This window comes from Rhineura floridana, chromosome 4 (genome assembly GCF_030035675.1).
Source record: "Rhineura floridana isolate rRhiFlo1 chromosome 4, rRhiFlo1.hap2, whole genome shotgun sequence".
Taxonomy (NCBI): Eukaryota; Metazoa; Chordata; class Lepidosauria; order Squamata; family Rhineuridae; genus Rhineura; species Rhineura floridana.
Window position 1 is genome coordinate 107634947 of NC_084483.1, and position 25151 is coordinate 107660097.

The following is a 25151-nucleotide window of genomic DNA, read 5'->3' on the forward strand; positions in this document are numbered from 1 at the left end:
AGGATGAATGTTACTCTGAAGAGTTATTTTAGCTGTATCCATTGACCTGCCCTGTGCAGTGGGAATTATTACTTTTTTCTTTGAACAGCAGACTTCTGTGCCATACTACAATTCACTTTCCTTTGTTAAGGGAGCCTTTTGGAACCAGTCAAGTCATTTCTTTGAATCTTGGCCTATATGTGTTTCATAATGGAAAATATATAGGATAAGTGTGAAATATGTTACCCTGAAATGCACAGTTGTTTGCCATGAAAGAATATCATCCTAGCAACAGTATCTTTTCTTTCCTGTAGTATTTAACACTGCAATATGTAAACTGTACATGATGCAAATTTCCCAACACAATGGCTTTCTTTTGTATGAAAGTCAATTCCTCCACTCCCAGAATATGAGAACGTCTTTATGCCCTGAACCATTGGGGCATAGCTTGTGTGTGTTCAAACTCAAGTGAAAATCTGGGCTGTGAGTGTCACATATAGCCAGCTTCCATTGCAAAACTTGTTCAATACATAGCAAGAAATGCCCACAAGATGGAACCAGTGATGCACATTACATATTCCAAATCAACACACATCAATTTCTCCTTAGGGTATTTTCCCCCTTCTAGCTAAAGGTTTCTTAAAGTATTATATTTTAAAAAATTAGCTGTTTTCTAAAGATCCGTAGCCAAATAAATTATCAAAAGATCTGTAATTATTTGTAGAAAAACATTTACATTTGTGTAGCCTGTGAAATTTGTAAAAAATACTTATCCACTGAACTTTTCCCCTTTCTTTCATCGAGAGAGAACGGCTGGGGGTAGTCTGAATTGCACTTTCCAAATAATAAATCAGTATATCACCAAAATAGCCTATCTTCAACTGGATTATCCCAATCTATAATCCAGTTACCCATCATATGTTTTGCCATATGACTGATATATGTTTACTTGCCAGTTTAAGCCAAGCTTGCCATGAAGCATTAGAGTTGAGCCTCTGTCCCAAACTGCACCATATAATCAGCAGAGGAGAGGGTGGGGAAGGGATGGAGGGTAGAGGAAATGAAAACAAAAAGATACACAGAGAAAGCAATAGTGTATTTTAAATCAAGCAGATTTGAGAAAAACAGTACAATATAAACAAGGAGTCAGTTGGCACTCAGAAAGGCCAGAGGCTGATAGTCTTATCATACTTGGTTTTGCTCCCAGCAAAACTATAGAGCAATGAAAAGTGTATGTATGAATGACCTATTTTAACTACATAGTACTGAAATCTAAAGCAGGTTTCTTTAAAACTTGAAATAATAGTAATAATAATTAATGCATATTAGTGAAGAAATCTATTTAAAAACTCTACGAGATAATGGATGGAGCAATGCAAATAAGTCAGTTTAAGCAATACCTGTGAATGGCTGCAAAAAGATCCTCAGTAGTCCTTGGTCTAGCTGGCATTGCCACCGCCTCGCTGCCTTCCTCATAACTAGGGTTTTGCAGTAAAAAGCTGTTTTGCACATCTGATTCAAACACCTCAGCTAAAATGCAAGAAAATTATGTGGGAGTATTGGTTCCCCAAATCAGGAAAGTAACTCAGTTCTGTAGCCAACACAGCAATAAATAAAGCCCGCACATTTCCCTAAAAATGCACACTACAATCATGCTTCTGTCATTTTACTGATGTCAACAAAGTTATTTTGAGTAAATTGCATTCTGTGAAAAGCTTTTTATTTGTTTACAAGGAACATTAAAATCCCTTTGACATTTCTGGATCCCCCCCCACCTCATTCATAGCCACCATTACTGTATCAGTTTAAAAGGGAAAAACTCCTAACAGTAATTTTTAGAACAGGGATACAGTTGATAAATCCTCCTTGGCAACTGATCTTAAACAAAGACATCAATTCTTTACCCATAATTAACCCAAGTTCCAAGATTTCCCTTAGGATCTGTATGTATTTGCACTGAAGGTTTTATAATTATGTTGATATTGTAACCTTTCCTACCCCAACCCCACTCCCAAGTAGGTCTAGTCACTACATACACTAGGTGAAAATGGAAAACAGACTTACTGCTTTCATCCCCTTGAGATGGATGCCTGTCTGCTGCAGAGATGCTATCTCCAATGCTGTTGGAACTGCTTCCTTCACATAAGCAAGACTGTTCCTCCTGCTTGGGCTGCAGTGTAGAGACACTGACTTCCAGTGTTTCACAGGAGGTGGAACACACAGCTCCTCCTTCTGGAACCAGGCAGCCAGAGTCCATTTCATAGGAACAGAGTCCATCTGTAGGATAATCTTTAGTCTGGCTGTACTGTGCAATGGCAGCATCCCTTGTAGTTACACTTGGAGTGATTCTTACTGTTTCACCCACTTCAGCTATTTTTTCTGCTGTAACATCAGGCTGTGGGGGTGGCACAATAAGGAACAGTTTGGGTTTCTTTGAAACAGGTGGTGGCTTTTTGTTTGGCAATACGCCCTGAAGCTTGTTGAGACATTCTGACTGTCCCTGAAGAGATGAACTTGCAAAATCAGAGCCAGAACCCTGGTTCTGCACTGGTGCTTCTTCAACACTGGCTGGTGGTAAATCACTCGCAAAGGAATTAGCTAGATTGGCTGTATTTCCAGGCACTGTACCACTGGTAAAGTCAGAGTTACCACAGAGACCTGGATAAGACCTCTGATTAGGTGTGTAAACATAGGTTTTGTCAAAAGCACCATGGGGTTTTACTTCACCTTCAACAACGCTGTCACTGTGTCCTGATACACATGGTTTTAAATGCGAACATGCTGAAAAAACATCAGTTAATTTTTCCTGAGTATTAGTTGGGGAAGGAGATTCAACTGGCTGTTCAACCTCTGACATCACAGCTTTCCTCACGGACCTCAGCTGTACCATTTGCAGTGCCTGGGTGGTTACTAGAGGCATTGTAGGCCTGGCGGGATCTTCCTTTTTGAATGCTCCTTTTATTGTGCTGTGAGAAGAATCTTCCTGATTATATTTCTTGAAAGAATACGGTGCATTTTTATATACATCTTTTGTGAGTTTAGGGTCCAAGGGTGGTGCTAGTGGAGGAAAAGAAGAAGGGAAAGGAGGTGGAAGGGGAGGAGATGGGATGGAAGGTGACGAGGGACAGAAATGATTCAACAATGTATCTTGTGCTAGATCATTAAACAATGGAACACTCTGAGGAAATGATGCGTTTATAACAGCTTCTGGAGGAGGTGGTGGGAAACTAGGTGAAGGAGGCAGTTCTGTAACATCTGTTAAGGGAGGTGGTGGTGGTGGAAGAACATACTCAGCAGAGTCTGGACACATTAGCGGAGAAGAAATATCCAAAGGGAAGCTTGGGACAGGGTCAGATTTCTTCACACTATTCCCTTCAGCAGAGGTATTAGAAGAAAGAGATGTGGAGGAGGAAGACATTGAAACTGAAGACAGAAGAGATGACTTTCTTTCAGGCACTTTAGGCTTCATCTTGGGTTTCCCATTTCCTGTTGACACAGGTTGTAGAATGACAGGCACTGGCGTAAGTGCTGTGGGTGTGTTGGATTGGCTAGAATATCCGCTAGATGGCGACGTAACTCTATGTGGCTTTTCTGGAGAAGTGATCTTTGGTTTGGCCAATCCACTGGGCACGTGCTGTGTAGAAGCCCTTGACCCATCATTAAGGCAGCTAATGTTATAATCATTCAGTTTGGGCTCACTATTAGCAGAATGTACTACTGGGGATTTTAGCTGCACATCTGGCGTCCCAGAGTAGTCACTGTAATATCCCCACTGATCAGCATACTCTGACTTGATACTGCTGGTCTCGCTCTGGGAGGGTGTGACAGTACAGATGGTGTACATGCTCATAGCTGTTGCAGACATCATGCTGCTACTGGCACTCACAGAGCTCTGACTACGAGAGCGTTGCACCCAAGGGTCATCATAATCACTGCAGGGGCTCTGAGATGGTAAACTGCCATTTTTGCTCTTGAGGTTCAACTGCAGAGAGTGTTGGAGGCTAGCAATCAACATGTCATCCAGTACTTGGCCATTGGATTGCATTTTCTTTTTGGGGATCCTTCTAAGAGAGTCTGTTCTAGATGGTGGCAGAGGTGGTTTCTTTGCCTTTTTTAAGGATATACTTCGTGAGAGGGATTTGTCACTGCAGTTCGACAGGTCTCCCAGAGATTTCTTCTCAATCCCATCGACCGCATTAAGGATACTGTGCCTAGCATTTCCAAAGCCATTATTATTATTGCAAGACTTGAGACCCGAGTCCATGTGCATAGAAGTGTAATAGCCATCATGATCTACAGAATATAAAGAACTTGAGTCTTCTTTGGCTGAGACTCTTTCAAGGCTGCTGGTACTCAAGTTGCTCACAGGTGTGGAGCAGCCTGGAGTGACACAGTCTGGCTTGTGTGCATTGAACAGCATTTCTTCATTTCCAGAACACTTCAATCCACAGTGCTCTGTGCTCTTCTGAACTCGAACCTGTGTTTTGTCAACATGGTAATTTGATTCACTCCTGCTGTTACTGTCCTGAGAGCGGGTTGGAAAACTGAGATTGCTCCTACTGCTGTAGGTCATATTTTGATGGCCTTTTTCCACAGTTCTTGCACCACTCAGAGAAACTCCTGAATCTCCAAGAGCAAGAACTATCACAGCATTTGATGAAACAGTATCGTCCAACGACTGTGAGTGATGTGTTGGACTGGTCTCATTCCAGATACTACTCGAAGAATTATATTGATCTTTTGTGCCTACCATGTTGTTGGCAAGACGATTGTCTCTAGGTTTTGTATATGAAGAGAAGTTTGTGATTTTACTATCTATTGCTCCTGCACCCTGGGTAGTGTGAATAACAATAACCTCTGAAGAGGACGATAAGGTAGCATTTGGTATGATGTTGGTTGAATAGGTAGCATTTGGAGAGACTATGCACGCTAGACTTTCTTCCTGCCCATTCTCAGAGTTCTTTACCTCTTGGGACTTTGGCCTTTGAAGCACACCTGTCCTACCGTTGTTCCTCATGTGGCCTATGTTATCATCCACTTGCAGTTTGCTTATCTGGTGTGACAATGCTCTATCTTCTGTTGACTTAGACAGGCTGTGTCTACGTTCCAGTAACTGTAATGACACTCTTGCCCCAGACCGAGGCAGACTGTGAAAACCCAGGTCGTTGTTTAGGCGAGAGACAAATACAACCCCAGCGGAATCACTCATCACAGACATGTTTCCAGAAGAACTGGACAACTGTGACATCTGAGCTGCAATCCCTTGACCTTTCTGTGCACGTATTCGCCTCACTGAAGGTGGTACCACTTTGACTTCTTCTGTCTGACAGCCAGAGTCCTTTGTGTCAGACTGCTGCACAGAAGAGTGATAGCTATCAAGCCTTCCTAGTGTGGAATAGTGATCAGGGACACATAATGAATGCCCACGGAAGTCGTTTTTACCATTGCCAACTGTTGGAAGTTAAAATAAAACAACTGTTACACATACTGAGTTTTCCCATTTAAGCGGCTGTGTTCATTAACAAAACACATGCCAAAAAGTCATATTTAATTTATTTTCTTGGAGGTTACAGATATATTTATTTTGTTTCAAATATAAATAAAATCCTAATGTTCACATTTACACTAGGACAACTTTCCTGTCACATTGTTGGGATTTTAAAAAATTGTTGTATGAGAATAGCTGCCTTTATCTAAGCCAATGGGGTAAAAACCAACTAGGAACAATCAATACTATCCTACTAGGCTGCACGTGCAGTCAAATAATTTCAGCTAAAGCTATTTTTGCATCCAAGCAGACCATAATGATTGTCACATTGTTCAGTGTCTTGTATACTTTACATATACAAGATATATTATCCTATCGCTAGCATGAGCAAGGTAGAAATATAAAAAATAAACAGAACAAGGAAAAGTGTGTCTCAGTTCTTTTCTTTGCAAACTGACTATGGGTTAATTGCTTTCATTCGCAAGCAACACTGGGTTCTATGAAATTCACACAATTCCACAAAAACTGTTTCTACATTATTATTTACTTGAATGATAAAATATTTATTTTTGGGCCTATGCCATGGAGGAAAAATAAAGTCCTAACAATTGCTTTTAAAACCACTGACCTTTTAAATCAAAAGGAAGAAATCTAATGTATTTGAATACATTAAATGAAGAAAACCAAGCATTTAAGAACATGGATTCTAAAGGTTTGGCCAAGTTTCTAAGAACTATTTCATTTACATATTAATACCTACCATAACTATACCATGGTCCTACATACATTTTCTTACAAAAAAGAACCTTGAACTGCAATCTATAACCCATTTAATCTGGGAGTACTGCAAATTAGCTCCAGAGAAGTAAGCTGAGACTTTTAAAAACTAAAGGCAAGTCTGAACTAGCAGTTTCCCATTTCCTTTTTCCTCACCTGGAATGAAATGGGAACCCAAGACATTATTTGTCTTTGAGAATGAACAAAATGTCAGGGGGAACAGCGTTGCTCACCTACTGATGCAGACTTTTCTCCCTAATTAGACAATGGCTTCTGTATGCAATGCAGATGGAACAAGGCTAAGCGTAAGGCAGTGTACAGATAGCAGTACAACAGAGTAATTCCAGCAAATTCTTTCAAGTTGACCAGCAAATTCAAAGTGACAAAATGAGGATTTATGAACCAAATATTAAATTAACAAAATTATTTTCAAATTTCCTGGTCTTCAGTTTTTTCCAGTGGCAGTATTCACATGTCAACTTAAAACATAGCTGAGCTTAACTGTGGTTTAAAGGCAAACAGGAAGCATGCTGATGCACAGGACATGTCTGCTTCAGTCCTCCCCCACTCCTGCTGCTGCTGTGGCAACAGTAGGTTTGCAGCTTGTTTTCCCCAAACAAACCAAGAGCCAAACCATGGCTCAGCTCCCAGAAGCACAGCAGTAGGAGGACTGGGGGAGGAGTGAAGCGACCAAGATGTCTGCACCATGCAATATCATGCTGTACGTTCACCTTTAACCATAGTTAATTATGATTGAAAGTGATGTGCAAACCAGGCCATTGGCCTGTCTACTGAGGAATGCCTTTATTTCTATTGCAGAAAACATGTGTATTAGAGAAGCATGCTCTAGTATGTACAATCAGTTCACATAGAGTCCCGGCTTTACCATTGACTATTATGAACCAAGAGCCAAACCATGAACACAACCAACATCTCCTGTGGCTCTGTGTTCCACCATAACACAGCTTGAAAACCAGTCAGCTGACTGACAGGCCTTATGATCACTGCATTCTATATTTAAATCTTTATATACGTCAATACCCTGAATGGTACTACAACAGCATTTTCTTCTCTCTAATTCTACTATAATGGTGTATAAAATGAAAAGTAACAAGAGGTAGGGGAAAGTTTGTTTTCAGAAATGCTACAGGTCTGCAAAGGGAAAATGCAGCCATTTTGAGGGTTTTTTATGGTGTGTCAGATAAAGAACTCCCTTCCCAGAGCCTTTCAGTCCTCTTAATTGTTCAATGCAACTGGACTGTGAAAAGTAAGAGCATTCTTCTCCATAAAATTTAATAGCCGTTTAGGCTATATGCACTGATTTTCTTTGGCATATAACACATTAGTTTTAGAGAGAATGGAAGACTGGGGGGATGGGGGAGAGATTAAGGACAAAGCCATTTATGAAACATTAACTTGCTTTCAAACAAAATCAAACCTTTACACATATTTTAGTGTATTTTGCCTGCTTAGTCTTTTGTTTTCCAAAAAGCATAAACCAAAGCCCTGATTCCATTGCAGCTAGAATTTGACCTTTAGACTTTTTTCTACCATAATGCGTTCAAGTGAGAAATTACATTATGCCTATTCACTGTTGGCAAGCAGTCTGATAATTCTCAACAAAGAGGTTTATAAAAAAGACTATAGGCACAAAAGCCAATCAAAACAGATAGGGCTTGTAAGAGAAGTTTGCGTATCATATATTGATCCCCACGTGTAATTGTAGCTGTAGCTGAAAATGAACACATTCCTTAAGTGATGTTTTAATGTAATTAGTGTCCTGAACACTGCATAAATGTAGATTGTCAGGCCATAATTTTCAGTTCCTAGATTTGTAAGTTACCACTTTAACTACTATTTAAATGTGTTTATTTTGGACATTTTTTCATTGCTTTTCTCAAAGAGACTTGAAGCAGTTTACAATAACTATTGAAGCATTTTTTTTACGCATTTCTGGTGTAAATGGATACTTTTAGACTCCTTTTTATTTTATTAGCTGAACTGAATGTGAAATCACGAGAACTTGTCAAGGGAATTGTGTGTTTCATATTAACAGATTCACCTGAAATTTTATAACAGAAAAATTAGATGCCAAATTATGTAAGATATTAACTGGTAAAGTTGAAGTACAAGATATCCATTGCTGTTTGCTTGTAGAGTAATGCTCCTCAGTAAGTACCATAGTGGCAAACTGCCCGTCTTTTCTTGTTCCGTGGCTGCAACATTGGACCTTATCCTGTCATTTAAAACTAAGACAGGCGGCCACCATAGTGCTCTGCTGTTTCCATGTTGAAGGACAAAGAAACACAGTAGTGGCTACCTGTCCTAGATTTAAAGGTCAGGGCAATGTCCAGGGTTTCAGCCAAGCAACAACAGGGACACGTTACTTACTGAGGAGTCACCGCCATGTTTCCGTATACTTACAACATGGAAACAGCACAGCACTGTGGTGGTTATCCTTAATCTTCTCTCTGTCCCCACCACCAATAACCCTTTAAGGTGCCAAGGAGACAACACATACCAGCCAGTTGTCACAGAGCTATGACACCAAAAGACAGGTTGTTACAGCGTTTAGAGGAGAAAGGGCAACCAGAAGTTCACCTGCACTAATTTGTTGGGCAGTGGAGCTCATGCACACCCAAGCTACAGAAGAAACACATGATATCATGGCTGAAAAAACATACAGGAAACTTCTTTAAGTCCCACAACCGAATGCCACCAAGTTGCATATAAGGGGCATGACTCAATGCCAAATAAGAGCAGAATTACATCCACGCCATTGCATTGTTTCACATCTCCTTAGCCAGTTTCATCTCAATTTTCTTCATTTTCTTGATGTCATTTGACATTCTTTTCCAATTCTCCCAACAAATATTCTGTTTCCTCACCATAGTGCAATCACTGGATTTCATCCATAATTCCTGGATAGCCTAGATTTACAGTGTTGGTTCTACAATGAATTCCACCATGTGTAACAAACATACAAGTATTTCTTTAACCATGTGCATGGGAACATCTCTGTAGGAAAATCACAATGTGCCCCTGAAACTGCCCCTGAAATTTAGGAGAATATAGTATCTGCTTCAGCTGTTACTATTGAATATGTCAACATATTCTGTTGCTGTATGGCAACTTAAAAAAAAGTTTTTATTGCATTCCCTTGTTGCCAAATCCACTCATGACCTTCTCCTGCATTTCAGAAATGAAGGTAATGCAAGACTGACATATTCAAATGTAATAATGAAAAGTATTCTCTTGTTCTGGTACATAACATCAGAAAATGATGGCTTTGCATGGCATTCAGTAAAGTCAGTAAAAAAAAGGAACTAGATGCACAAAGTTATTGACTTAAGCATTCACTATTCTTCCTTAGTGATCAGGCACACATTCATTTGGAACTTTTAATAGGCTATCAGACTGTATTGGCTTCATGAGCATGGGTAAATGTTATGAGTTTAGTCACAGTAAGCAAGGTAATCATTAATTGTAATGGAATACAGTTCTGATGAGCCATACCTAGCTCTCTTTGGATGTTGTCAGGGACTCCTGTAATAGTCTTTCTCCTTTTCACTTTCTTCGGCCGCCTTACCACAGTGTCTGTGTAAATTAGAGACCTCCGTATGCTGGCTTGGCGGTCAAAATTCTCCCCTGATGTACAGTAGAACAAGCAAAGCACCATTACTTTCAAGCACGCTGACATCATGCACTTTCTTCCACTTGCTTATTGTAGAAATGAAGAAAAGGCATTAATATATGATGTTAGCTCAGTCATACAGAGTGGATATACACAGAAGGAAAAGATACAGCATACTGTCACTCTAAGGCTTAAAAATCAAACAGATTTTATGCTCCTATCAAAAGGTTTTCTCTCATCAGACTCAATCTTCATTTGCTCCCACAAGATGCAGTAATGGCCACCAGCTTGGATGGCTTTAAAAGAAGATTAGACAAATTCATGGAGGACAGGGCTATCAATGGCTACTAGCTATGATGGCTGTGCTCTGCCACCCTAGTCAGAGGCAGCATGCTTCTGAAAACCAGTTGCCGGAAGCCTCAGGAGGGGAGAGTGTTCTTGCACTCGGGTCCTGCTTGCGGGCTTCCCCCAGGCACCTGGTTGGCCACTGTGAGAACAGGATGCTGGACTAGATGGGCCACTGGCCTGATCCAGCAGGCTCTTCTTATGATCTAAACATATCAGCAAGCCATCAGTGACTATGCAAGACACTTGTAGTTACATTATGTCCAACATTACCCTCTTATGATGTTTGAGAGATGGGAGAAATAATTTATGCTTTTGTTTTAGAGATATACACTCAAATAATATGTACTGAATACGAAACAATTTCTTGCTTCTCTTGGCATAGCATGGCATGGCCAGTGACTTTCAACTATGATCCTAAGTATGCTTAACTGGAAGTTTAATTTAAATTAACAAACATGAGGCAAATATGAAGCTCATGGAAGTGGGTGTAAGATGAGGAGGCCAGTTTGGCTAGGTGGACACCTAGTATGTCATCACTGGCCTGGATTCTTTGTTAATGGTCTTTCTGCTATGTTTAAGAAAGATAATTTGATACCTCTGCATTTGTAAAGAAATCTGGCTACTTTTTCCTGCAACTGCTACTTCTGAGGAATTGACTGCTGATTATTATCTGACTGCAATGGAAGGTTTTATCATATCTGACTATGTCTTGTGTATTTTTAAAATTAATAAACAATATGAATTGAGATGGTGTTTCAGTAATTGATAATGTATTTTGGAATGAACATAAGAAGTTATAATGTTAATATAATTGAAACAAATTGTTTGCATTATTATGTTTTGAAATGAATTGGTATTAGATTGTTTATTGTAATGATGCTTTGACATGTATTCCTGGTCTTCTATTGCTGTTTTTGTAGTATGAACAACATTGGGCACATTTATGTGGAATAGTGGCATATAAATTAAAGTAATAAATAATAAACATGGGTAAGTCTGGAGAACATTCAGAGACATATACATATATATCAGGTTTGCCAAAATGAAATGTCTGTTATCTCTGAAAGTTTACTATATTTAAAAACAGCATTTTAATTTTTAAAACTGTTATAGTCATTGATGGGTATAGAAGCAGTTCCATCAACAATACAGATTGATGGGAGGGGAGATATGATAGCACTCTTCCAAGTACTTGAAAGGTTGTCACACAGAAGAGGGCCAGAATCTCTTCTTGATCATCCCAGAGTGCAGGACAGAGAAAAAGGTTCAAGCTACAGGAAGCCAGATTTCAAATGAACATCAGGAAAAACTTCCTAACTATTAGAGCAGTACAACAATGGAACCAATGGCCTAGGGAGGTGGTGGGCTCTCCATTACTGGAGACATTCAAGAGGCAGCTGGAACAGCCACCTGTTGGGTTAGATTCCTGCACTGAACAGGGGATTGGAATCTATGGCCTTATAGGCCCCTTTGAACTCTACTATTACATTACTATATAAACCCTGACAAAAGTCTCACAACGTCTCACAATAGCCATGCCAAATAACCATGCCAAATGGCACTAATATATTTACTGAACATAAATTGTCTATGTAGATCTCAATGACACAAAACTGCACTTGTAACCTCAATTATTTAATCTATAATTGCTAGATGTTGCATTTTCTGAATCAACGGAGCCCATTAGGGTTCAGCAAAATTAAAATGTAATGCATGTAAAAGGAGAAAGCCTTAGAGTTGACCATGTGTTGTATCATAACTAGACCCAACAGCACTACTACAGGTTGAACAGCTTTAAACAAATGCACTTTTTCAGTGAGGTAATAACTTGGCTATTTTATTTGTTTAAAATATTTATAACATGTTGCTTCTGTCATTTGAGGTTCTTTACAAATTAGTTAAAATACACAAGTGTTTAAAAATCTATTTTACATCCCCCCCTTTAAAAAAACCCTGACATTCCTAACATTATTCTCAAACTTACAAATCCATGGGATAGTTAAATACAAAAGTTTCCTTAGGAGAAGTTCTATTGTACTCTATCTTGATTCAAGTAAAGAAAAAATTACAGGTATTTGAATTCTTCCCAGTTTTATTTTAAACTAGACAGCCAAGTTATTTCTCACTGAAAAGTGTATTTGGCATGTGCTAGAAATTGCTATGCGAGTCATACATGTCATCCTTGGAGACTTGAATCAGTGTATGACAGAAGGAAAATGTGGGAAACGCCACTGACTTAAACGCTACACAATGTATGTGGGCTTCTCTATAACAAAGGAGCAAAGATTAGAAGACAAATGTTCTGTCCTCAGATACAATATGAAAGGATTGGTTTTTCCCAGATAATATTTGGGCTCAAAGATATACTGTTCTTGTTAAGTGAAACTATTGTTAACTCAATAAGGCAGATGACATTAGCAAATGTTTCAGACCATTGGCCTGCTGTTGGGCATGCCAGGGGGTTAATTTTATTTATACTTTGAACAGCAGCATACCCCCACCTCAATTGCAAAAGCTACTGAATCTCCTCTGATTTTCAAGGGTAGACCAGGATGCGATTTATGCTTGAGAAAGATGGGAAGCACTGATCCTTGGAGGAAAGGAATTAAAAAAAACCCATTGTGTGTACAAAAGTAGTGGCACAGTTGTCTGTTTTGCACCAAATATTTATCAATTAAGACATACAGCCATTTTTTACCAAAAAAAAATTTGAGTCAGAACATATATACATATGATCCTTCACCAAGCAGGTACTTCACCAAGTAGTAATGTTGCTCCAAATAGCAAGGAGAATTTGACTTCTCTGCTTCACCAGATTTCTGACTCAGTTTGCACGTGTGATAAAAAAATTCTCATCATTTAGTAGGATGTTACAAATAACTGGTTTACCAACTTCCTGTGAGTATTGTTTGATAAGTTACCACTTCATGAACAGTTGCCTGTATTCACCCAAAATCAAATTAATTAAACCTGTTAGGAAACTTGTGTGTGAAAATGGACCATTGGTCTCACCTGAAGGGTGATTTTCATAGGAGAATGCCATCATGCTGGATTATAACTCGTCCTATCGTCCAAAGGCAAGAATGTTTCTGAAGTCAAGACTAGGGCGTCAGGCCCCTCCCACTCTCCAGTTCATTCGCAGCGAGTCCAAAGAGATATATCTAAACATGCAGGAAAAAAGGCCAACGGGCCTAGCAGCAAGAACATAACATAATAATAGTAACATTAATAATATCTGACTCTAACCTAGCGAAAACAGTAATAGAAGTCTTGACTTCACTAGAGAATTAAAATTTAATGTAATATAATATAATGACGAACTGTAATATATAAACCATCCCAAAAATTATGTAGTTATCCTCCAACTGGGAGGGTCATGATGGCATTCTCCTATGAAAATCACCCTTCAGGTGAGACCAATGGTCCATTTTCCATAGGAGGAATGCCATCATGCTGGATGTACCAAAGCAGCCCATAACCGGGAGGGACCACCCACATACTAGTCGTCATTAAGAACCTGTTGCAAAACTCGTCTGCCAAATGAGGCATCGGCAGAGGCATAACGATCTATTTTATAATGCCTTATGAACGAGTGTGGAGTAGACCAAACAGCAGCTCTACAAATATCGGCAACAGGAGCGTTAGTAGCAAAAGCAGCCGAAGTGGCTGCTGATCTAGTGGAATGAGCTGTTATACTAGGCGGAACTGGAATCTTAAGGGACTCATAGGCTAAGGTAATACATGCACGCAACCAGCGGGATAAGGTGGAATTAGCTACTTTATGCCCCATAGACCTTGGATGAAAGGATACAAACAAAGACTCAGTCTGTCGTATATCCTGGGTCCTGGACAGGTAGGTCTTGAGAGCCCTCCGAACATCCAACGAATGCCAAGCCTTCTCGAGCGGATGAGTAGGATTCGGACAAAATGAAGGTAGAACAATGTCCTGGTTGCAATGGAAAACTGAATTGACCTTGGGACGGAATGAAGGATCAGTTTTCAGCACAACAGAATCCTTGTGAAAGACACAGAGGTGGCGAGCAGAAGACAATGCGCCCAGTTCCAAGACTCTTCTCGCCGATGTAATCGCAATCAGGAACAGGACCTTGAAAGACAACAGACATAAAGGCACAGTCCTGAGTGGCTCAAACAGAGGACGTTGTAAGGCCTGTAGAACCTTTGACAAACTCCATGATGGAAAACGGTGAGCTACAGCCGGCGAGCGTAGAGCAGTGCCTCTAAGGAAGCGTTTGATAAACGGATGTGAGGCAATAGGGGCGTCAGTGGAAGATACTGAAAGAATGGACGACAGGGTGGACGCATGTCGACGTAATGTGTTGGGTCTAAGTCCCAACATGAGGCCCCTATGAAGATATAGCAGCACTTGTTGTACTGTAGCCTTGGAAGGATCGATGTGTTGAGACTGACACCACCTGGAGAATGCTACCCAAGTATGCTGATATATACGAGTGGTGGATGGTCTTCTCGAGGCCAAAATAATGTCAATAACAGCGTCTGACAGGCCGGCCGATCTCAAATGTCCCCGTTCAAATGCCACGCTGTTAGGTTGAGCCACTTGGGGTCCTGATGCCATACTGGGCCTTGTGATAAGAGATCTGGCCTGACTGGGAGTGGCCAGGGATCCGTCACCGACAGTGCCAGGAGATCCGAGAACCACGGTCGACGGGGCCAATATGGTGCTATCAGAACCAGCTGTGCCCTCTCGTGACGTACCTTCTGCAAGGTTTTGGCTAATAGTGGTATTGGAGGGAAGGCGTATAATAGTCCCTCCGGCCACGGCAATGACAGAGCATCCACCGCTTCCGCTGTCGTGCCCAGGTATCGAGCGAAGTACCTGGGTAGCTGGCAATTGCGACTGGAAGCAAAGAGGTCGACTGAGAAGGGGCCGAATCGACGCTGGAGAAGATGGAACACAGTCGGATGAAGTTTCCATTCTCCCGGAAAGACTTGTTGTCTGCTGAGCCAGTCTGCTGTGAAATTCCAAATTCCTCTGAGATGTTCTGCTTTGAGGGATTGCAGATGTTGTTCTGCCCAGTCGAATATGATGGAAGCTAGGCTCTGTAGAGGTCTGGACCTGGTGCCTCCCTGTCTGTTTAAATGAGATTTGGCACACGTGTTGTCCGTTCGAATGAGGACATGGTCCAAGTGGAAGACTGAAAATGAAGCAGAGCTAAGTGGACAGCCTTTAGTTCCAGCCAGTTGATGTTTTGAGTTTGTTCTGCTGTGTTCCAAACTCCCTGAACGAACTGGGAGTTGCAGTGGGCTCCCCAACCCAGGAGACTGGCATCGGTGGTAATGACAGTCCGGTGGGGTTCTCTGAACGGAGTGCCTTGGGTGAGATGTTGTACCCTTGTCCACCAGCGGAAAGACAAGCGCAGTGTGGGACTCAGGGGGATTGCTCGATGGTTTGAGTTGGCAATGTCGTGTTAGAATGGCAACAGGGCCCACTGTAGCTGGCGCGTATGTGCCCGAGCCCATGGCACAATATGGATGGTGGATACCAACGTTCTGAGAGCCCTGGCTAGAAGCATGACATCTGCAGAAGATTTGTGCATCAGAGACCTTGCGATGTCTGTGATAGCGGTGATGCGATCTGGGGACAGGAATACAGTCGCTTGCAGTGTGTCTAACATTGCCCCTAGATGCTGCAGGCGTTGGGTTGGTTGTAGATGGCTTTTGTCGAAGTTGACTAGCCAGCCGTGGGCCTGTAAGATATGGAGCGTGAGTGTTAGATGACGATGAGTAAGCTCCCTAGACCTTGCGTGTATTAGGAGATCATCCAGATAGGGGTAGATATGGACCCCTTGAAGCCTGAGGTAAGCCACTAGGGTAAGTAGCACCTTGGTAAATACTCTCGGGGCAGACGAGAGTCCGAACGGCATTGCTCGATATTGGAAGTGCTGGGAGCCAAAGGCAAAACGAAGGAATTTCCTGTGGGCTGTGCAAATAGGGACATGGAGATACGCTTCCTTTAGGTCGATAGAGACAAGGAAGTCACCTTCTTGCAGGCTGTCTGTAATGGAGTGGAGGGATTCCATTTTGAACCTGCGATACTTTACGAAACGGTTAATGAACTTGAGGTTCAAAACCGCCCTCCATGAGAGATCGCGTTTGGGCACAGCAAATAGGAGGGAGTACACCCCTTCCGACCTCTCTGCATTGGGGACTGGCTCTATCGCCTCTATGTCCAAAAGGTGCTGTATCGCAGTCTGCATGATGCAGCGCCTGTCTAGTGCCCTGGGACAAGGGGAAGGATGAAAATTGTTTGGAAGTATTGCCCAAAACTCAATTGCATATCCATAACAAAAGAGGTCTCTGATCCATGGGACCTGAGTCAGAGGTAGCCAAAGTTCGGCAAATAGAATCAATCTGCCCCCAACTGGTATTGCCTTAGTATTGTCTGCGTTGGCGAGACCCTCCCCTGTATGAGGACGTTGAGTAGCCTCTGCGGCCCTGGTACTGACCTCTACTGGGGAAACATCTATTCCAGCCTCCTCTGGTGGAGCGGAAGTCAAATGCTGGGAAGTCACGGCCTCGTCCCCCGGGCCGGGTTCCCCGAAAGGGCTGAGACGTGCGATATGAAGCGAAACGCCTAAAGGGTCTGCGCTCGACGTTTTTGACGGTGGCCAAGACAGGCTTTCGAGTGTCCTTAGGGTCGACAAGCACTGCCCTTAATGCCTCTTCCCCGAAAAGTAATGAGCCTGCATAAGGTGCTCGTGAAAGATTAACTCTGGCAGTAGAGTCAGCCTGCCAGTGACGAAGCCAGAGGGTCCGTCTGGCAACGATCTGAGCCGCCAGGGCGCGTGCTGCTAGTTGATTCGCGTCCAAGGTGGCGTTGGCCACGAAAGCAGCTGTTTTACGCAGTTTTAGTAGCGATCTGCGCAGGGAGGCAGGATCTGGATTGTGGTCCTCGATGAGGTCGTCTAACCACATCATCGCTGCCCTGGTGAAAATAGAGGCAGATGTGGATGCACGCATGGAAAAGGCGATGGCCTCATGGGTCTTGCGTAAAGCAAAGTCCAGTCTCCGTTCAGTGGCATCCTTTAGATGAGAGTCCCCTTCCCTCGGCAAGAGGGACCTGGAAACTAAACTGGAAATAGGCTCGTCGATGTTAGGGACAGCCAGTCTGGTAGAAAAGTCCGGGGCCAAAGGATAAAGTCTGTCCGCAATGTTATTAAATCGGCGTGCCTGTAAGGGGTGGGACCATTCGTCCTTGGCCAGTTTAGCGATGGGGTCTGGGACAGGGAGGAAGTTTTCAGCTGGCGTAGGGGATTTCAAGACCCTGGCCCCTTTTAAAGCGGGAGTGGAAGCTGCAGTTGGAGTGGATTGAAGACCAAGGGCGTTCAAGACTCTGCGCGCCAGGGGCTGGTAATCTGAAGAGTCGAAGAGGCGATAGGAGGTTTCTGGCTCTGGTTCCGAATGGTCACTCCACTCGTCCGCTTGGTCTTGCAGCGCGAATGCGGACTCTGCATCAAAAGAGGCGTCATCAACGAACCTGCCCCTGGTAACGTCAAATGGGTCTGGAGAACCTGATGGGTTTGTCTCACTGTGTACACTTTGAACCCCGCTGTGTTGAGGGATAGCGGTAGGTTGTGAAGATGATTGACTCTGAGTAAAAAAGGACAGCATGCCCTGAAGTTGTGTAATGAACTCGTGGGAAAGCTGTAGTCCCAGAGATGTAGATGGTTGCTCTTGGATAGGCGGAACTGTAGACGGCCCCACAGGTAGTGAAGAAGAGCAAGCTCTGGGTTGGCTGGACATTGGCTGTACAGGAAATCCAGGAAAGTCCTCCTCATCAGAGGAAGCCACAGGAGAATGAAAGAGAGTAGTTAACTGCATGATTTGAGTCCTCTGGCACTGGAACAGAGACATAGCGGGGCCGCTTGATTGTGCTGTGGCTAAGATGTTTGGTTTTGGCAACCGCTTTAGAGTGCTTATGTTTGACCGCCTTAGGAGGTTTAGGCTTGGTCATCTGGTTTGTCACAGGCTGTTGTATCGGCTTGGTTGCCTGGGTTGTCTCTGGCTGTTCTGCCATCATATAGATAATAAGGGTAGCTGTACACGGCACACGACTGGGGCAGAATGCACAGACCCGGGCAGGCACAGTACACGGCACACGACTGGGACAGAATGCACTGGCAGATGGCAAAGTACACTGCCACGATGGGGCAGAATGTACGCTATGAACAGTCTTAGAACATGCACAGTACACGGCACACGACTGGGGCAGAATGCACTGACTGATGGTAGGTACACTGTCACGATGGGGCAGAATGTACACTTGGAGGAAAGGTGATATTGCACAACTTGCACAGTATAGTCCAAATAGCTTTGTATATTTTCAATAGTCTTGCACACTAACAGGTGGCCTGGTGCACTGTTATGGCAGTATTAGTAAATTTGATGAAAAGTCACATGTGCACAGTAGTTGCAGTGATTGTAGAAAGCCACAGTAACCCAGTGGTTGCCAGGGTCAGCCTCAGAGATGGGGTTGGTAAAGGAACTTATGTAGAGGTAAAAATCCTATCTGCAGCACATAAACAGGGAGCAGATCACACAGAGGGAGCTGACAAGAACCTGGGCTCTGCAAACCCCAACCCGTGAAGGAAAAAATCCCCTTTTGTAATACTAGTGGGTTCTCAAAAGGGACGGGAAAAAACGGCCACTAAAATGGCGCCCGTAAAAAGAGCAGGAAAATTCGAACAAAAATGACGGATACTTTGCCCAGCAACAACCGTTGTATGAAGAAATGAGCAAGGTGGGAAAAATTTTTAACTGTAAAAATGGAACCACCCACGGTAGAAATACAGCCACGGGACTAAGAAGGTAATCGTGGCTGAAAAAATTAGCCTGGAAAAAGACTTCATGAAGGAGGCAGGACAGCTAGCGGACTTCCCGAAGCCGAAGAGAATCGGCCAACAGGCAAGCCGCAGCCGTGGGCTGAAGGGACTGACTCCGCGAGGAACCAAGCGCCGCAGATGATCGAGAGAGACAAGGCAGCCCAAACAAGAGAAGTCGCTAAAAAGGGGAAGGCAAAGAGCCGCAGACATCGGCTCCTGACGGGCGAATGAAGCGCCGCCCGTAAAAATGAACGACGAAGGGAGCCGCAGCCGCAGGCTCCCGATCGTCAAGGCACAAGGGGAAATGGCAAAAGGACCGGAGAAAATAAAGTACGAAAGAAGCCGCAGCCGCGGGCTCCTAATCGTCAGGGCACAAAAGGAGGATCGGTAGAACAAAAAAGGGGGGGCGGAGGCTGCCGCCGCAGCTCCTGGCCCCGCTGAGGAAAGAGACCGCAGTCACGGTCTCTGTAGTTTGGGAGTAAAAAACACACCCCCGGGAAAACGAGAAATTGACAAGGAAATTGACACACAACACACAAACCGTGGTAAGGGATGAGACAAAGGGAAGGAACGAGACGAAACAACGTACACAAAACTCCACCCTCTATCACACAAAGACAAAAAACTTATCTAGTCACTAGCTAAAGATCTTGCAGGGACGAAAGGCAAGAATGAACTGGAGAGTGGGAGGGGCCTGACGCCCTAGTCTTGACTTCAGAAACATTCTTGCCTTTGGACGATAGGACGAGCTATAATCCAGCATGATGGCATTCCTCCTATGGAAAATTGGTTGATAGTTTTAGCTTTATTTAAAAAGCAACAACAATCTTTTCAGCAGCTTTCTTTGGCCAGTAGAACATTTACACACACGCCTGCTTAAGTTTCTTTTGTTCATCAAGCAGCAGTCCAATGAAGTCAATGGTCAATAAGTACATGCTTCAGTAATTTGCAGAATGAAACTCTTTATCTTTTCTTTATGCCTCAGATCAGCTCCTATTATCTTCCTTTTGGTAACTTGGTAAGACCCACACCCGACACCACCACCTGTCCCAGGATTAACGATTAGGACATGGTGCTCAATAGACTGGCAGCATATGCTTTTTAAAGACTAAAACTTTGAGTATATCCTTTATGGAGCAAGCTCAGCCTCTACTGACCCAAGAAACTAATTCTATTCCCAAACCTGGATAGCAAGTCTGCAGCTTGTCTGATTAACGCAATGCCCCAGCACCTGAAGGTTACCCACCAGATTTGCAATACTACAATCTGTCCTACTGAAAGAGCACTGACAGATGAAACCAAAGGAGGTCTCATCTGTTGTGCAACCAAATGAAAGGTCAAGTACTATGTGCATTATTAATTAATCTTGTAAAAAGGCACTTAATTTCTAAAACATGCACACACACATCTAGGGTTAATATTTTATTACAGAAACATTAATATTTTATTGTGGTGAATAGCCCAATCTACTACTACTGTCTTAGACAGCCAAAAATATACTCTTTCTATTCAAAAAGAGAAAAATGGGAGGGGAGACATACACGCTTTCTAATCTTTACATATCAATTTAAAGACTTATATAGAACTGAAATGTATTTTTCCTCTCCTCCTTTCCTAGCTAAGGCTGCAATCCAATATGTACATTCCTGGGAGTAAGTCCCACTGAATCCAATGGAGCTTACTTCTGAATAGTCATGCATTGGATTGCAGCCTAAGTAAATGTCAAAGAGAGTATTTCATTGCAAATTCAATCTTACATATTTATTCAAAAGGAAGTCCCCTTGCGTTCAATAGGGGTTGCAATGCAGCCTCAGTTTCTAAGTGTAAAACATTTAGCATTTCTACTGAATTACTCTCCACACCATCACCTTTCCCCCCATCTCTATGTCCCTTGAGTGTTAAATGAGATAAAACAGCAGACTTTTCTACGTATGTTGCTCTCTTGCTACCTTCTTTAAAACATAAAGAAGGTGTTAAAAACTGGGAAATAATAGGTATTTCTTATTTCCCAGTTTTTAACACCTTCTTTATGTTTTAAAGAAGACAGCAACTAGTATGAGGGAAGCCCCAATTTATTAACTTGTGTAACTCATTAGTGTGCAAAAAACATTTTACTTTTCTAAGTTGTGGCATTCAGAATTTTTTCTTTAACATTCCTGACTACTTTCAAATGCTTATTGTGTCAGACAATTGATTTATACTGAACTTATGGCTAAAGTAAGGCTGAAGCTAGGTGGCTATTAGTAATCACATAGGAGAAAAGAGTACCCAAGTTAATTGATTATTATTGAAAATAAGTCAACTAACTTAGCAATGTAATTAACAGTATCTAACTGAAAACCTAAAACATAATACAAGTCTAAAGGGCTTAACTGAAGTTGTGTGTCAGACCAGCTGGATTGTGGCAATGTGGTTGGAATTCAGTATTGGTGCCCTGACCCTTGGGGTCCTTTTTGCAGCAGTGCACCAGTGAGGAACAGCAACAAAGCCATTGGAGAAAGACAAATCCTTCTCATTAATGGAATGGGAGTACAGTTCTGCATTTTACTTTTCTTTTACTGTACAAAGGAGGTCTATATTCACATAGGACCCACTTGCACTATCTAAGATTTTTTCAAGACCTTTTAATTTTAATTTAACAGTATAAACTTCCTATCGCTAAAATTTCATCTGTGAAGGTAACATAAAGTATTTATAAATACAGGTGTGAAACTCCTCCCATTGATACTTATTTTGTTGCAACTAAGAAGAAGGCAACATATGTTTCATCTCAAAAGTGCTGAAGTATGTCCTTCACTTCATGTACCAAAAATATTTTTGCCACAGACAAGAGTATAAAACTGTTGGCCTGGACAACTTTTTAAGTTTTCTTTACAGTTTGAAAAGCAAACAGATCCTAAAATCTTAGGAGAAGGTATTTTAAAAAGCCACTGTAGAAGAAACTATTCTATAGGTTGCTAGCATATATTTGAGCATTCCACATGCATCTTTTTGTTGGGAACCCAATATGCTTGGGATTCAAGGTTATGATGTTGAAGATGTTCTATGACCAATATTCTTTATGATTCCTTTAAAAAAAATGGAGGGGCCCTCTTTCCCCAAAGTTTCTTAACAATTTAACCAGTACTTTCAATGGAATTAGGCTTTCATATAACATTTAAACTACAAATATCCCAAAAGGTATTTTCAGATAAAATAAAAATCAATAACCACTTGAGATCCCTTGCTCTTCGTTACCACACAGGAACAAAATTAAAAGCCTACCCGTTACGTTAATAGGTATAACATCAGTTTGGACTGTTTGAGCCTGCTGTCGCATTTTCTCTTCTGGTGTCGGCAATGGAAGTGATTTGGTCCAATTTGTCTGAGTGTTGATATCAGAGAACTCATTTGAAACTGGTGTTTTGGGTTGCTTGATGCTAATAAGCTTTTCCTCTTCAGGAGAAGGGGTTGAACACTATAAAAAAATGTACACTATAAATTCAGTGCAAATATATTTATCTTACTTAATCTTCAAAATATAAAATACCCAACACCATAAAACAGTTGTGATTATTTTCCCTTGTGTCCTGCTAGCAAAATATGAATTAGTCAGACCTTGTTCCAATCTATACATGAAGAAAAGTTTGTACTTCTCCGTTACATGACATTACACATACTGAAGTGATTTTATCCAATTGATTTCACAAGACAAGGTTTTTTTAAAGCAATAAAATTATGATTAAAAAAATTGAGGACTTGACTTCAATAAGGAAGGCTGCAGTCCTATGCACACTTACCTGGGAGTAAGTGCTACTGAATGCAATACATGTTTGGGAAAACATGCATAAAATTGCATTATTACATTCTTTTTCTCACTGAAAATGACACATAAAGCTGAGCCACATCCTCAGTGTATAAAACATAGGCATTAATAGTGGTCTGTTTACAGCACACCAATAACTCTGCTATTTTTTAGTGGCAATCTTAACAAAGCCATAAAATACAGAGATTTTAGTTGTCCAAGCAGAGTGTAGTATCTCCTTAAGATCAGACCTTCCCTCCCCTCACAGCCTCCTGTACCCCACAGGGTGAGTCTCCCCACCCTCCAAAGCAAATTTTGGGGTGCAAAAGGAGGTGAGGATGCATTAAACATCTGTTTACAGTGCACCAAGAACCTTGTTAAGATTCCCACTGAAAATAGCAAAGCCATAAAATATAACTATTATAGTTGTCCAAGCAACATGCAGCATCTCCTTAAGGTCAGACCTTTAATATACGCGCTGCTTCCTGTGCATCCAAAAAATTGTACTCTGAGCATCCCCCAAAATCTGCTCTGAATTGTGGAGGGACCCTCCAGAGAGGATTGTGGGGCACAGGGAAGAGAAGCCTTTTCACATCTACTGATGTGTTGTTGGATATTGCCTTTTAGAAGAATTTTTTTGTGCTAGCATTGAATGTACTATATAAAATAGTATTAGGAATATTTATAACATGCATATTTTATTCTTACTAGTATCCTTGAAAAACAGTTCTATGTCAGGCCAGTTTGAAATAAATACAGTTTTCTACCGGGGGGCAGGCAGTTTCAGAAACCAGGGCTACTTTGTAGTATTCCAAAATCCCAAATATGAAACTAATTTACAAATCTTGTAAAACATTTACAACAGAAATGTCAGGAAAGCTTAGGCAATACCATGACCAAACTTACATCTGGGAAGTTGACCAATTTGGTACCCCAGCTTTAGTGCTAGGATAAGAAATCTTTTGCACCAGCTGCTTCATTTGTATATTAAACTCCTAAAGAACAGTTACATGAGGGAAATTTGCAGATGTGGCTCAAACAAATCAGTTTTTAAAAGGTTTGAGTAACAGATAGAAATACAAGCTAAAATGATATGCAATTGTAAATTAGTGTGGTTTTTGTTTGTCTTACTATTACACACACAAAAAGCACCTCCCCCCACCTTCTAGAGTCAGGTGCCAAGGGAGTGATACTTCAAGCATGGTGCTGTGTGATAAGCCCCAGTAACCTACTTTTTATCCGGATGGTTGACATTGCCAAAATGATTAACTGTCATGTTATGTTGAGCCTGTATTTGAGAACCCAGCTGCCATAAGCCACTCACCAGGGGCTCTTTGTACATGACAAAAGACAGAAACATAAATGTATACTACAGAACTTTCCTTCTTTTTCAAGGAAATTGCACAGCTGCAAATAAAGCAATAGTGGTGGTGTGCAACACTGATCAGACAGATAGAAAAAAAAAACATGCATACAGGCACACAGAAAAACCTGTGGCTGAATCCTGGTTATACAAAACCTATACAAAATCCACACTTCTGATAAACAGACAATAAATCAACCAGTTAAATAGTCAAATTAGCTATTCTGACAAAACACTGTCCTAAATTTGGTCAGGTTTCAGTGCATTAAAATGTTTTGATTCCACCAAAGCAGCCAATTTGGCACAGCCTTAGCCAACCTTGTATATTCCAAATGTTTTGGACTACAGCTCACATCAGCCCCAGCCAAATGGCTGCGCTGGCTGGGGCAGAGGAGAGTTGTAGTCCAAAACACCTGGAGGGCACCAGATTGATGAAGACTGCATCAAAAATCCTCCAAGGTCCTGGTGTTGCTTGGTAGGGAAATCCTTTTTACACCTTGGTCTATCCTCAGCACTGATGAGGAACAAAAATTCAAAAGTATGTTGGCTGAGGGCAAAACAACTTATGTTGATAGTTGAAGCTGAAAAAGAGGTTTGGCATTACCTAACAATCTACGCACTGAAAACATCCACTCTGGAATTTTTAGGACGTATGTGTGTCCTAGAGGTGTGCATATTCCATACTTATTTTAAGTCCATCCTTCTCCATTGGAGATGACTGGGGAAGGTAGTAGAATGAGGGTATATTGGCTGGTTCTAGGAGGAGCTCTTCCTACAAGGACTCTTTTGTAGATCAAGCCACTTCGTCAATTTGTTTTTACCCCCAGGCTCCTTTGGGAGAAACGGTAGTATATACATTAAATAAATAAATAAACATCTCTATCATTTAGGGGGAAAGGTCTAAATTTAGCTTCTGT

At 41.7% G+C, this 25151-nt stretch overlaps 1 protein-coding gene across 8 annotated transcripts in view; it reads right to left on the reverse strand.

The window, feature by feature from the left end:
* Positions 1–25151, reverse strand: part of NHSL1 (NHS like 1) — a 128074-nt gene that overhangs the window by 9878 nt on the left and 93045 nt on the right. For 7 of the 8 annotated variants that reach the window (XM_061623975.1, XM_061623978.1, XM_061623973.1 and 4 more), the window contains 4 exons: positions 22352–22544; positions 9761–9892; positions 2044–5430; positions 1380–1509 (listed from right to left, as the gene is read on the reverse strand). In XM_061623975.1, the coding sequence (XP_061479959.1) occupies positions 1380–1509; positions 2044–5430; positions 9761–9892; positions 22352–22544 (3842 nt within the window). The remainder of the gene's footprint in view (positions 1–1379; positions 1510–2043; positions 5431–9760; positions 9893–22351; positions 22545–25151) is intronic. The other variant, XM_061623974.1, reaches the window with a different exon arrangement.